The sequence below is a fragment of the Lemur catta genome, chromosome 6, assembly GCF_020740605.2.
Source record: "Lemur catta isolate mLemCat1 chromosome 6, mLemCat1.pri, whole genome shotgun sequence".
Taxonomy (NCBI): Eukaryota; Metazoa; Chordata; class Mammalia; order Primates; family Lemuridae; genus Lemur; species Lemur catta.
In genome coordinates, this window is record NC_059133.1 from 86165175 (window position 1) to 86180453 (window position 15279).

General features: G+C 41.3%; 1 protein-coding gene across 1 annotated transcript in view; it reads left to right on the forward strand.

Annotated features, from left to right (window-relative positions):
* The first annotated feature begins 814 nt into the window (after window positions 1-814).
* The window catches only part of GUCY2C (guanylate cyclase 2C), a 67247-nt gene continuing 52782 nt past the window's right edge, over window positions 815-15279 (forward strand). Inside the window, exons 1-5 of the mRNA XM_045555262.1 lie at window positions 815-1031; window positions 7843-7955; window positions 9347-9411; window positions 12208-12423; window positions 13520-13641. Of these exons, the coding sequence (XP_045411218.1) occupies window positions 815-1031; window positions 7843-7955; window positions 9347-9411; window positions 12208-12423; window positions 13520-13641 (733 nt within the window). The remainder of the gene's footprint in view (window positions 1032-7842; window positions 7956-9346; window positions 9412-12207; window positions 12424-13519; window positions 13642-15279) is intronic.

Sequence of the window (15279 nt, forward strand, 5' to 3'; positions counted from 1 at the left end):
ACCTGCCTGACATGCCCTCCTTTCTTTCCATTCAGCTAATGCCTGTTCATCCTTCTGAGCTCGGCTTAGGGGACACCGTCGCAAGAAAGCTTCCATGACTTTCTAGAATAGGTTATGTTAATCTGCCTTGTGGTCCCATAGCACTCTACACTTTTTTTCATTGTTGAACTTAGTTATTCATAGTTATTTAACATTCATTTTCTCCCGTTAGAATACATGTTCCATGAGGACATTAATGTGTCTATATCATTCGTGGCTGCCTCTGCAGGGCCTTGCCAACGCCCAACACATAGTCAAGTCTCAATAAAGAGTTGCTAACTAGGTGACTGAAACACAGCTCTTCCATAGTGGAAGAGCTTCCATTTGGAATCCAGCTAAAACCTAAGCACCATAGTCCATCATATTTGTGTTTTCCTAAAGCCCTTCGACCTTGATTTTCCATTTCACAAAGCTGGGTATGTGTATAACATACTGCCCTCTTCCTCTTTTCCCTCTTCCCGGTAACATGTCACAAATTGATATATTTTTATTGGGTGAGGCCCAAGTAATCTCTCTGTTTATAGCTCTGACCTTTCTGTGCGCAAACACACAAAGTGAACTTTGGTTTATCTCCTACCATAATGTAGCTGCTAATTACTGGCAGCAGGCTGTATTCCACGGCCCATGTGACCAGTGGGCATGACCAGAACGGAGCGTGGGGAACCGCGGACTGAGGGACTCAGCTGGAGGGTGCCCGTCTGGATTTTCTGCCTCCCTCAAAGCCCAGAGCAAAGCAAGTGGGCACAAGGAGTATGGTTCTGACGTACCCAAGGTCATGAAGACACCACTGTTGGGCTTGGCTTTGTGGTCACTGCTTTTCCAGCCTGGGCTGACTTTCTGGTCCTCCCAGTTGAGTCAAAACTGCCACAATGGCAGCTACGAGATCAGCGTCCTGATGATGAACAACTCAGCCTTCCCAGAGCCCCTGGAAAACTTGAGAGATGCGGTGAATGATGGGCTGGAAATAGTGAGAGAACGTCTGCAAAACGCTGGTAAGAAGAAATTCATTGTTGCAGTTCTTCATTGTATCTTTTAACTATAAGGATAAATTTTATAACACTACATAAAATATATAAAATAAAGGGGAAAAATCATCCACAATAATTTCCAGCTACCTGGATGCTTCCAGTCTGCTTGCATATGCTTCTTAGTTTCTTGTTTTTAAGAACACAATTGGTGATCACTGTGGCATAGAAACAACTTTGTATCCTTCTCTTTCTGTTCATATTTTTCCACAAGTGACTGTGATATAGTTGCTTATTCTTTATAGTCATCATGTGAATGGATGGATAATATCCCTTGGAATATATACCTCCCAAATTACCTAATAGTTCCCTATTGTGGGATATTTCATTTGTTTTTAATTTCTTGTGGTTGTTTTTATAATACCACAATAAACATTTCGTGTACATAGTTTTTCTCCATTCCCTGAGACTAGATTACCAGAAGTAGAATTACTGAGTCAATGAATATTTAATACATCTTAATGGTTATTTGTGGTTTTAAAGATGGTATATCTTAATTTTATGTGTTCGAAATCTTATAGAAATAAGGGCAACAGTTCAGATGTGTACAATAACTTCCTTCTGTGCACATACATCTTTTCAATTTTGTCTGAAATTAGAGTCAGATGTAAATGAACAGATCTGATCTAGAGCTATAACAAGGAGGTCATGTACCAAGGCAGTGTGGTATAGTGGACAGAACATTGGATTTGAGGACCTGGATTGGGGTCCCTACACCAAAGTTTCTCTCTCTGTAACCCTGGAGATGTAAGGTCCCCCTTAGTCTCTCTGAGACTCGGTTTCCTTATTTATTAAGTACCTGTCATATGCTAGGTGAGTTCTAGGTACTTTAATTACATCATCTCTTTAATCCCCACTGCTCTGGGAGGTGAGCATAGTTGACACTTCTTTCACAGCAGAGGTTTAACAACTTTGCAAAGGTCATACAGATTGTCTGAAGTGAAATTTCAACCCATATCTATCTGACCACTCTTTGACCATGCACTCTTTTGGAATCCAGTTTAAAATCCTTACCCAGCATGAACTAGCCTTCTCATTAAAACAAGGCGGTGGAACATTATGGTTAGAAGCAGAGATTTGGAACCTCTCAGATCTTGGTTCATACTCCTGTCAGATCATTTACCACAGGTATGACCTTAAACAAGTTACTTAGGTTTTCTGAACTTCAGTTCCCCCACCTATAAAATCAGGATAAGTAGTAATTACCTCATGTGGATAGAGTGTGGATTCAATCACAAAATTTGTATAAAGAATCCCATACACTGACTGAAACATACTAAGAACTCAGTAAATGGTAGTTGTTTTTATTGTTGTTGCTGTCATTGTTAAGGTTGTTAATTTTGTTATTGCTGTGCTGTTGCTACTGTTAGGAGAACACACTGCCAAGCATGTAAAATAAGTAGTATGAAGTAATTAAAGTCTTGGTCTCTGAACTCATACAACCTGGATTTGAAACTCTGCTCTGTTGCTTACTAGCTGAGTGACATTGGGTGAGCTATTTATCCTAAATTTCACTCATGTCATTTGTAAAATAAAGTTATTGTTGGTGAGGTTGTTGAATGGATTATATAAATGGAGAGTGAGATTTCTATGGAGATGGAGGAATAAAGAATGATGCAGAGATTTTTGCATTTGATATGCATTTTGTTGAATGGATATTCATGAAAAATAAACACAGAAGGAGCAAGGTTTGGGGGGAAAGATAGTTCATGTTCTATTGAGCATTATTATTTGGGAAAAATTCTAAGACAATATATCTGAGGGCTAAATTGAAGAAAATTAATAGTTCAGAAGTTATGGGTCATGTTCAAAAGGAAGTGATCAATATTTTTTCTAGGACTTAGGAAAGCTTTGTGAGTCTTGAACAGAATTTGTTGGAAAACAACATGATAAAAGAGATTCCTTCAACCTCAAGACATCACCTCCTTGAGGATGTATGTTACAAGGCTAATCGCATGGTCTATACTTTCTGCGTGCTCCCAAGTCCTGAAGCAAGGCTCTCTCCTAGACTCTAGCTTCCTGCTGGTCCAAGCCCATCTTTAAAGCCCAGATAGCAGAGGGAGAGTTCTGAGATCATACTGTATTGTTCGGCTTTCTACCATCCTCCCAGGACTGAGATATCACGGTGGAGCAGAGGGCACAGGCAGGAAAGGGATGAAAAGGAGCTGTTGGTGAAAGAACTTGTTTTAAAAGTTAAACTTTGAAGCTACGCCATTGTCTGAAATACATTCAGTATTTTCTTGAGAAATCATTTGAGATTTGGGGAGATAAAAGGGAATCTATTTCCCTCGTCAAATTAAAAAATGAAACAAAACCATACACATAACTGTATAAACTATGGAGAGGCAACATGTTACAGTATGTTCTGCAGAAGTGGTTCTCAAACGTTTTGGTCTCAGGACTTCTTTAAACCCTTGAAAATTATTGAGGGCTTGAAGAGTTTTGTTTATGTGGTTACTTGTATCAATATTTACTGTATTAGAAATAAAAACTGAGAATTTTTTTTCACCCATTCTTTATTTTTTTCATTTATTTTTTATTTGTATATGTTTCATGGGGTACAAGTACAATTTTGCCACATTGATACATTGCATTGTGGTGATGTCAGAGCCTTCAGTGCATCCATCACTGGACCTATTGTACCCACCAAGCAACCTCCCATCATCCACTCTACAACCCTCCTCCATATCCATAGTCCATCATTCCATACTCTGCTACTATTTATAACAGTTAGCTCTCACTTATAAGTGAGAACATGTGGTATTTGTCTTTGAGTTGCTTTACTTAAGATAATGACCTCCAGTTCCATCCACGTTGCTGCAAAAGACATGATTTCATTCATTTTTATGGCTGAATAGCATTCCATGGTGTATATATACCACATTTTCTTTATCTAATCCTCTGTTGATGGACATTTAGATAGATTCCATATCTTTGCTGTTGTGAATCGTGCTGCAAAAAACATATAAGTGCCGGTATCTTTTGTATACATTGCTTTCTTTTCTTTGGGGTAGATACCCAGTAGTGGGATTGCTGGATTGTATGGTAGTTGCATTTTCAGTTCTTTGAGAAATCAAAACTGAGAAATATTTTAAATTTTGCTTATAAATGCATTTTAAAAATAACAAACACTTTACCTATTAATATAAATAATATTTTTATTAAGGAAACTTTGTATTTCTCAAGCCAAAAGAAAAGTGGCTTACACTTTTGCAATGTCTTTAAGGTCAGGCTTAATGGAAGATGTCTGTATTCTCATATCAGCTTCTACTTTCAATCTGTTGCAATAACATAGGTCGTGTAGCCTCTGGAGATCTCATATGCTCATGAAAGAAGGAGAGTGGAAAAACAAAGAATATCTATTTAATTATTAAGATACCTTTGACCTCATGGATCCCCTGAAAGGGACTCAGGGTCCTCAGTTGCTCACACTTTGAGAACTGCTGTTCCATAATATATCAAGTTCCATAATCAGATTGCTCTAGGTTCAAATCCCAGCTCCACTACTTGCTAACAGTGTAACCTTAAGCAGATTAATCTACCTCTCTAGACCTCCATTTCTTCATTTTTAAATTAGGATAATAAAATATTAGTTACCTTGAAGGATTCAAGGAGGATTAATAATGCAGGTAAAAATAATGCAGGTAAAAATTCATGGCCCAATGCCAGGCACACAGTGACAGAGAATACCTGGCTCTATCCTATCAATCCATGGATGAGGAACTGGGGCCCCAGTGGTGAAGTCACTTGTCCAAGGTCACACTCAACAGTTGTTGGTTCCCTTTTTACATACATCATCATAAAATAATAATCATTAAAAACTATTCCATTTGAAAAACTTGGTTCTAACCTCATGTTACATGTAAGGAAAGCAAGTCAGAGAAATTAAAAAGGCTTGTGGAAGAACACATAGAAAGTCACTCATAATGCCAGACTAAAGACTCAGGTCCCCAGGCTGCCTGTAGGCTTGGCAAAGTTAAGGACATCTCTGCTTAGAAATCGACATTTAACCTAGTTAACTTTTTTTTTTTTTTTTTGAGTTAGGGTCTTATTCTGCTGCCCAGGCTAGAGTATAGTGGCATCATCATAGCTCACTGCAACCTCAAAGTCCTGGGCTCAAGTAATGCTCCTGTCTCAGAAGCATGCATCACCAAACCCAGCTAATTTTGTATTTTTTGTAGAGACCAGGTCTTGTTCTTGCTCAGTCTGGTCTCAAATTCCTGACCTCAAGCAATCCTCCCACCTCAGCCTCCCAGAATGCTAGCATCACAGGTGTGAGCCACCGCATCTGGCCTCCTGATCAGCTATTGGAAGGGGATCAAAATGTGAGAGACGCAACTTGGTCAAATGATTCTGCTATCTTTTTATTGTCTTCCCAAATATGGTGCCTGGCAATGCCCAGGAATATCATCACCAAGATCCTCACTTTCATCTAGAGATGGAAGTTCTCCATTAGCTGAAGATCCCAGGCCAGAATAAACACAGTTCACATTGGTTTTGGGAGTAGACCAAAGAGCAAATGCTCATCATCAAGAGTGGTGTTCTGGTCAGTAAAACCAACCACCCTGTGGCTAAGCAAATATTTCAAAGAGAAACTTGTTTTGAGTTCTTGTATTGCTTTCTAAGAGGAGAAATTTGTGAATCAGAGTGAAATCCAATCAAAACATCTCATTTAGGACACAAATGAGCATACTTTTGTCTTCCTCAGAGAAATGGACATTCCAAGAACATATTTTTTTTCTTTATCCTCCATGAGAAACATTTTAACATAAAAGGACAGATTTTCAAAACCAAGAGGGTATTTTCTGGGGATTTTGCAACCTCTTTTTTTGTCTACTGAAAAAGGAAACATAACCTTGTAGCACTTTCTCCATGAAAAACAGATGACAGTCAGACTGTTAACCATATTCATTTCATCTGAGAAGTGTGGCCATTGTTGCTCAGACCGCCTGGGGATTTCCTGAGGGTGTACATTTGTTGTTTCTGTACACTACTTACTCTGTATCTTGAACGCTCCGGTAGAGAAAGGGGCTAAAATTTGTGATGCAGCAAGATTAGTTGAGAGCAAGCAGTCTTACCCAGGGATAAATTTTGGTTTTAACATTTTGGTGGATCATTTAGCTGGTAAAAAAGGTTTTTCCCTCATACATGAGTTTGGATCTGTGATATAAAAAATGCATAATAGGTTTGGGATGAGACAATCATGGATAAAATTTCAGATTCCACCATTTATGTATACAGACTCTGGGGTGACAAACCCAATACAGCTTTTGTCTCAGGCTCTGTTTTCTAGAAAACTGACCAAGACATGCCTTTTGTGCTAAAATTATAAATCTAAGACACAGATGTGACGGTTGTCTATTAAAACCTATGACTGCATTAATAACTATTTCTGATGGGTCTATTTTCAACTGTGTACCTGTCATCTCCATTTAGGGTCTGGTGGGCATCTCACGCCTGACATGTCCACCCAACTTTTGATTCCCTCCAGCACACGACATTGACACACCTACTCCTTCCACATTCTTTCCCATCTTGGTCAGTAGCAGTTCCTTCACCTACTTGCTCAGGCCAAAAATATTAGCGTTATCCCGAGTCCTCTTTTTCTCATATTTCATATCCCATCCATCAGCAATTTCCTACCTTCAAACCGTATCCAAAATGCAGCCATTTTTTCTCTACTTTTTCTACCACTACTCCAGTCTAAGCTAACCTAGGTAATGAATAGCCTTCTCACTAGTCTTTCTGCTTCTGTTCTTGTCTCCATAATCTATTCTCCACATCAGAATCCAGAGACATCCTTTAAAAATGATGGCCAGACAATATATCATTTCTCTGCTCAAAATCCTCCAAAGACATTCCATCCCAGAATAAATTGAAAGTCCTTACCAGAGGCCTGCATGCCATGCACGGTGTGGCCTCCCTCTAGCCTCACCTCCTGCCCTAACTGCCCCTCGCTCAGTCTGCCATGACACACCATCCTCCTTGCTCCTCCTATACCGTGCCAAGAATGACCCTATCCAGGACTTTTGCCCCTGCTCTTCTCTTTGGCCAGAAGCCACATACCTGCATGGCTCACTCTCACTTCTCTCAGGTCCCGGCTCCCCATAGAGGCTTCCAAGACCACCCTATCAGAAATAGCTCTTCCGTGTGAGCCCCCAAGGAACACATAAGCCTCATGAAGGCAGGACTTCTGTTCAGTGCTGCCTCAGGAGCACAAGGAACAGTGCCTGGCACATAGCAGGAACTCGGTAACTATTTGTTGATGGGACGGTGGGAGAGATCAGAGACCAAGGCAGACTGTAGCCTCGTGCACATTGGCAGCAAACAGAACCAGCATCTTGGGAACGTGAAAGAACAGGGTGTCATAATATCTATGTCTTTTTGCTCTCCTGACACTCGCCAGTGCCACACAGGAAACTTGCTGAGTCTGAGGTCGTGAGAAGAGGATGCAGAGAGCAGTGAACATAATGAAAATCTTCTAAAACCAGATTGTGGGGATGGTTGCCCATCTCCACATATTTACTAAAAGTCACTGAATTGTACACTGAAAATGGATCATTTTTATGGTGGGTACATTATGCCACAATAAAGCTGTTGAGAGAGAGAGAGAGAGAGAAAGGAAAGAAGTGACTGTGAGTAAAACAAAGACTCAGAACTCAAATATCCCTAGGCCTGAAAATGAATATCTGTTTTTTCCCAGGGTAAGTCTCATGGCTGGTATAAACGACTGAAAAATAACGCTGGTTTTCTATTGTCCCTCATTTCTGAATAACAGGCATAAACGTGACTGTGAATGCTTCCTTTATCTACTCGGATGGTCTGATTCACAAGTCAGGGGACTGCCGGAGCAGCACGTGCGAAGGCCTCGACCTGCTCAGGGCAATATCAGTAAGTAACCGCCTTTGCAGATGCAGCTCGTGGCCTCTCGGCGCGGGATGACCAGTGCGAAACCTGGGCGCAGGGCCATGAAGCATCTCTCCTGTTGTCCCCAGCCATGATTTGAAGGCAAGGTCCCTGGGCTTGAATCCCGCAGACTTCCCAAGTGACAGGGGCCCTCCAGAATCCAGGAAAGTGGGGAGAACTTCAGCATGTACTATCTGTACACTTTCAGTGGTATGGAGGGGAATTATTTCATTTTAAATTGTTTTTAAAACTTTTAAAAATTTGCATGTTGGTCTAAACTGGTTTGCCTTTGTGTCCCTCAAGAAATACCAGATAAGCCATGTTTAAAAGCATATTTCAAGGCCCACACCAGAAATCTCTGTTTCAAGTGATCACGATATATCAGGTCACAAAGTAATTGCTTAAGGCCTGAATCTGACAGCTAAATTTAAAGTAGTGACTGCACGTCAGAGGATGGAAATGGGAAGACAGATTCTTGCCTAGCTCTTCATCCCAACTCCAAACCCCTAGCCCCAGTCAGAGCTTTAAGGAGCTAATGAGTGTCACAAGCTCTCTAGAGACAAGTAGGTGTGCAAGGCACCCCTCCCCCGTACTACAGTCACTGAAAAGGCTGTCCAAGAAGCAGAGCCCTGGGTGTAGAGCCATGGCTCCAAAACTTCAATCAATAACATCACACTGACCGGATAGGCCGTACTCGTGTCCGGAAGAGAGGCTGACCACAGCAGTGATTCTCGATCTTGGGTTGGTAAGGTGTGGGTAAGGGCAGTTTGATAAACTCCACGTCACAGTTCCAGGAGTGTGTGCCTCTCTCTCTGCCTCTACTGAGAGAGGTATGCCCTGGTGCTCCAAAACCAGGGCTGGGATATTCCTAGCCAGATTCCCCTTGAGAAATTGGAGCAAATAAGATCAATAATGGCCCAATCGATCACATTGTATTTTGTTCTCTGCGGCCCTGCTTTGTAGCTCTCCCTAAAAGTGAAACTTGCCCTCTCCCTTCAGAGCACCTCCAAATCTCATCTCCCCACAATCTGGCCTACAGATCCTGCTAATGGTACAGCCTGCCAGTCCCTCTGCCACTTCTTCCCGTCCTCCGCTTTATAAGGAATCCAGCTTCACCTGCAGGCAGCTCACCTTTGCAGAACACTTTCTCCTCCACTCTCAGCATCTCTTCCCTCCCAGACCTCTCCATGCCTTGGTTGGCCCTGCCCGGCCCAAGGCACCCTATGCTGCTCCTCTCTGCTCTGTGTTTGGGCATTTTGAGAGGCCCACTTTCTAATCTCCTGGGAGCCTTCCCTGTGCCACTTCTTTCCTGTCCATCAAATAATTTTTTTTAGTTTTAGAGATTAGTTGTGTTGTTTTTTTTTTTTCTCCTACAGAGTGAAAGAAAAATGGGCTGTGTCCTCATGGGGCCCTCATGCACATATTCTACCTACCAGATGTAGTAAGTAGCTTGGTTTGCTGTTGTTTTAATACTACTGTGAATGGAAGTCAAGACATGACATTGCAATTGAAATGATTCATCAAACAACAGTCTGGTGAAGGCATCGCAATCAGGGGTGCTGAGGCTCTAGCATTCTGCCATCTCTCCCTAACTTTCCTTCCCTTATCCAGATAACCTTATCTTTGCTCAGTGTGGGGTGAATTACAGTAGCTGCTCAGGTTGCGTTACTGACATTGTGTTATAGGTAAAAAGTCAGAGTTTTGACAGGAAGCAGGGGAGGCAGTGACCTTGGACAACTGGAGGCATTTCATAAATAAAACATTCACCAAAGTATGGGAAGAGGGCAGGGAAACAAAGGGAAGGGCAGCACCTCCGGGTGTTAGCAGGGTTCTGTTCTACCCCTAGGTCTGTGAAAGTAGGGAGGAAGATGACAAGGTATTTTTTTCATAGAGTTGAGGATTATATAAACAACATGTTAAAGTGCTTGGTCCAGTACTCTTACCATCTTAGAAAAAAGCTTTCAGTGTATTTTAGAATGAATATATTTTCCTGGCTTTGGGCAAATCACTCTTATCCCTTCTATTCATTTCACGCAGTGTGATTTGCATCAGCACAAAACACTTTGTTTCCCTGACCACACCGTTGCCCATCAAAATCCCTCTCTTGTACCTTTCTTTCACCTGTTCAATCTGACCCTGAATCAAGAATCACCCTTCGTCTACACAAAGAAAATTGTGCAGAAGGACCCCTTGCAATAAATAGCCTTTGGAGGCTAAACGGACCTTTGAAGTTTCGGTTGCAAAGTCTGCTTTTGACACCTCACACCCACAGTGCCAACAGGCTCGGATGCTCAGGCCCACCGCATGCCACAGGCACAACACAGGGGCACTTTTTGAGCCCAGCTTCTGTCCCAAAATGCAGACAGGTACAGCACCTTACTCCTCCTTGCACTCATTCCCAGCTGTCCTCTGATCACTTGCTAATATCGCTATTGAGTATGATCAGAAGGAAGGAGGGTTGGGAAAATTGCTTCACCATTGATGAAGCCCTTCCATGTGCAAAGAAGCATTTTAGTTGTCAGAGTAGAGAGCATTAAGTAGAACACAGCCTCTGCCTACACAAATAGAGAAGGTGCCAAGGGCTCTGGTGACCAATACAAGGCAGAGTGAGATAGATTCCGCTAGAGAAATACAAACAAGAAGCTGCAGGGTGCACAGAAGAAAAGAGTCCCCTCTGGTTAAGGGGGCTAAGCTTCAAGAGCAGAGAGACTTCATGAAGGAGATGGTATCTTTTGTGTGTTGAAGAATGGGTGAAATTTTAATGGGTAGGGATGAGGGGATAAACTTTCCAGCCCGGCAGAGGGAGAAATATGTGCAAAAAGCAGGAAACTGAAAGACTTTTGTGAATGTCTGTATTAACTGGAGCCCAGGAAATGTATAGGGGAATAAAAGAGACAAGACTAGTAAAATTAAGTGGGCCATATTTGGAAGTTCATGGGAGGGAGGTCCAGGTGAGGGAAGTTGCATTTCATGAGATTCGCATCAGAAACTACTACGGTTTTGAGCTTGGGAGTGCCATGCGAAGAAGCTCAACTTTGGGAAGAACAATTGACCACAGTGTGTAGGAGAGACATAGGCAGGGACTAACAACAGGAAAGTCAGCAGGGGAGAAGGGCCTGAATTAGTAATTAGTGAGAAAGCTACAGGCATGGAAAAGGAGGATGGCTGCAAAGATATTGGAAGGTAGAATCAATAGTATTTTATAACATCGGCTGTTGGGGTGAGGGATGGAGAAAAGTCAAAGAAACCTTCGAGATATCAAAACACTAAAAGAAATTTAAAAATCAAGGTAAGGAGAAATTTTGAAGAAAATAAGAAATGATAAATCTGACTATGAACATGGTGAGTTTGAGATGCAAGCAGGACTCCCAGTAAAGCTTTTCAGTGGAGCCTTGAAGATGGAAGGGAATGTTGTTTTCCTTCCTTCATGAAATACATATTGAGCATCCACCCACGAGTCAGGCTGACTGGAGATACCGAGGTGAACAGCCAGGCATGACCCCTGCTTTCAAGGGGCTTACAGTCGAGTGGAGAAGACACATATTAAAACAGAAACTCACCCAAATGATTACCTGGTCTTAGATATCAAGGGAAGTTCTCCTGATAGTTAAAGAGATATGTAATCTAGGACCTGAGACACGAGTAAGAGTCATTCTGGCAAAGAGGCAGGGTAATATCATTCCTGGCATTTGTGAAGGCCTGGTTGGGAATGAAGCTTGGTTTAATTAGGAAACTACAAGAAGGTCCAGGTGTTGACGGGGGAAGGAAAGCCTCTCAAAGCCTCAGCTGATGTCTGTCTCAAAGGTAGTCCAGAGCAGAGCTGGGAAGAAGACAACGAATGCATGGAGGGAAAAGTGTAGATGGCAACTTTCTGGCTGTATAACAGTTAATGGTAGTGGTGGTGGCCCATCCTTTATTTTCTTAGCACTACTTCCCAAAGCCCTTATGTCCCGGCTCGGATATCATGACAACTCATTTTAGAATAAGTCAAATTAACCAAGCCACATATTCATGAAACCACCTACAGTGTGCTTGAAACATAGCATGTTGCTTAATGATTGTTGCTTTTAAAGTCATCTGTGTGGGAGGGACACTTATATAAATGAGAAACCTGCTTTAGTGACCTCATGTCATTCTTACGACTTACACACACATGCTGAAACAGGTTAAAGAGGGAGCTTATTTGTGCTACTTCGGTTAATCCTGACACTGATTTCTTTCTCACCTCTTGGCATAGCCTTGACACAGAATTGAGCCACCCCATGATTTCAGCTGGAAGTTTTGGATTGTCATGTGACTATAAGGAAACCTTAACCAGGCTGATGACTCCAGCCAGGAAATTGATGTACTTCTTGGTTAACTTTTGGAAGGCCAATGATCTGCCATTTAAAACATCTTCCTGGAGCTCTTCATATGTTTACAAGGATGGTGAGGAGTCTGAGGACTGTTTCTGGTAAGCAGGATCATTAATATTCTGCTAGCACACGCTATGTAGAGAATCCATAGACTCATGACAGTCCGCCTGGTTATTACCAGATGTAACAGTGTTGGGAAGGGACTCCAGCCCACTTTCTTACACACATATAGAAGCAAAGGGGCCAAAGTAAATATAGAGCTGTAAAAATAATCAGCATATATTGCATTTGCAACACTTTCTAGTTTTGTAAGTACTTTCACATTAGTTTGATTGATTCCCCACAGTAAATTCTCTGAAGAAAAGAAAAAAAGTAATATGATCCTCATTTTACAGACAAGGAAAATGAAACCACAAGTTAGTGCTTTCACATTGCTGTGTAAGATGTAATACCAGAGAATGTGCATTCTGCTCACACCTACAAGTAGTTAGAAAGAAAAAATTCTTTCACACCTTTTCAGAGGAACAAGGGGCAGGGAGAACAGGAATAATGGGTTCCATTGCTAAAAGAAAATCGCAAGGTTCATTCAACTCCAACAAAAGTGTCAGAGGGAATCTTCTGGTTGGGTTACTTTCTGTTACTTCCAGGATGCTGTTTAGTTCTGCAGTCTCTCTCCACCTAAGTGTGCAGAAGACTAAGGTGGAAAAGCACCAGGGGTCACATCTAGGGAACTGCAAGAATCAACCCTAAGACCTCATCCTAGAAACTCTGGGGTGAACTTAGAACACACGAAAGTCCGTTTCACATAAGAGTAGAAATTATTCGTATCAGTTCTCAATTTTTGTACTGTACATTCAAAGGTTTCAACTTATCCATGATAATGGGACTGAATTATAGAGCAGAGTAGAACCTTCCTTCTGCAAGGAGTAGGAAGCCATCATAAGGGACCCACCAAATGTCTACTATTTGTATGTATACAGGAAGACTCTCTAAAACTTCCCCCATACTTTCACTAAATTAGATGTTCACAATCCAAACTAGTGGTACCATGGTATGTACTGTTTATTGTGTTAATAGCAGAAATGAATTTTAAATGAACGAGTCCCAGGATAGAACTGCAAATAATAAGTGAAAGGTGTAGCAGCCCATGAGGGATTGAAGCTGGTTTCTTAGTTTCTCTTTTTCCTATTCTAGGTACCTCAATGCTCTGGAGGCTGGAGTTTCCTATTTTTCCCAGGAACTCAGCTTTAAGGAAATGTTGAGAAAAAAGGAGCTGTTTCAGGCTATCTTAACAGATGACAGTAGGAAAAGCAATGGTAAGAAAACAGGCTGGGCGCGGTGGTTCATGCCTGTAATCCTAGCACTCTGGGAGGCCGAGGCGGGTGGATCGTTTGAGGTCAGGAGTTCGAGACCAGCCTGAGCAAGAGTGAGACCCCGTCTCTACTAAAAATAGAAAGAAATTATCTGGCCAACTAAAAATATGTATAGAAAAAATTAGCTGGGCATGGTGGCGCATGCCTGTAGTCCCAGCTACTCGGGAGGCTGAGGCAGGAGGATCCCTTAAGCCCAGGAGTTTGAGGTTGCTGTGAGCTAGGCTGACGCCATGGCATTCACTTTAGCCCAGGCAACAGAGCGAGACTCTGTCTCAAAAAAAAAAAAAAAAAATATTCTGTTAAAAAAATATATATAAAAAGAAAACAGGAAGATAATTTTTTGCCAACTTCTTCCTCATAAATATCACCTTCTTATGAGTCATTTTGATAAATCTGCTACTGCAGAGCTGTCATCATTACCTGTATATGTTTTGTATATTGGAGAAGATGTACAGTTGCGTGCAACTTCATTGTGTCGTTCCTTTCATTGACTAAAACCTTATACTCTGAGAGAAAATACAAAAGCAGTATTGAATAAATATATTAACATAGTGAAAGTAATGATAATGCTAAACTTCAGCTTTTATAAACCAAAAGAATATCATGACCTACCATCAGTAAACTGCTCTTTAAGTTTACCTCCATCCAACATATTATTGGATTTGTGACTAATACTCACACATTCTGAACCCTGATCTCCCCGGTGCCCAAGAGGATAAATTTATTGATTATACAGCCTCAGGAAAAATTATAAGAAAAGCAAAAATTGTCTCACTTTCCTAGACTCTCTGTATCTCACCTGCCCAATGATCTCCCAGCTAGAGGCCAAGTATGCAAGGCTAATGGGATAAAATTATCCTCACTAAGTTATTAGGGGATTTGTTATACTTCCCACATAATTATGTCTACAAACAAGAATATATCAGGAGCAAAGGAATCAATTGTGGGAATTTCCTACAAAGCAAGACTCTTGCTTGACAGATTTCCTGATATCACTCAAATCACGTACTGCCGTTATCAAGCATTTGCTTTATTAAGACTCTACCAGTTGCGAAAACACTAACCAAGATATGATGGAGAAGAAGTATAGAATTATTCATGTCCCTAAAGAGTTTACAATTCAGCTAAACAGCACAGCATAAAAAAAAGCTCTATTGAAGTGTCCCCCAACTCCTCGTACTCATAAAGCCTTGTATTTGGTAGGCAGCTGGCTGAAATTTGTGGTCAAGCTTCAGATTGGACTCTGTCATTGCAGTTATTAAGATGGAGTTTTAAGTTAAGCCACAGACAAAGCCCAAAGAAAGTTGTTTAGGAAGACTTTATAAATTCTTCTCACATTCACTTTTGCTATATCTTTTTCAACCACTTTTACAAATAGTGAGGTGCACATCACTTCTCTGTGAAAATAGCTTTTGTAATCACTCCAGCCTGGTACAATGGTAGAAGCACTAAACCAAGACTCACAATCTTGACTACTAGAGCCATCTTTGTCATCTACTGGCTCTTTGACCTTTTGGCATCTTGGCTTCAGTCTCCTTAAATCTATAAAATTAAGGGAATGGGCTAGGTGATTTCTTTTTA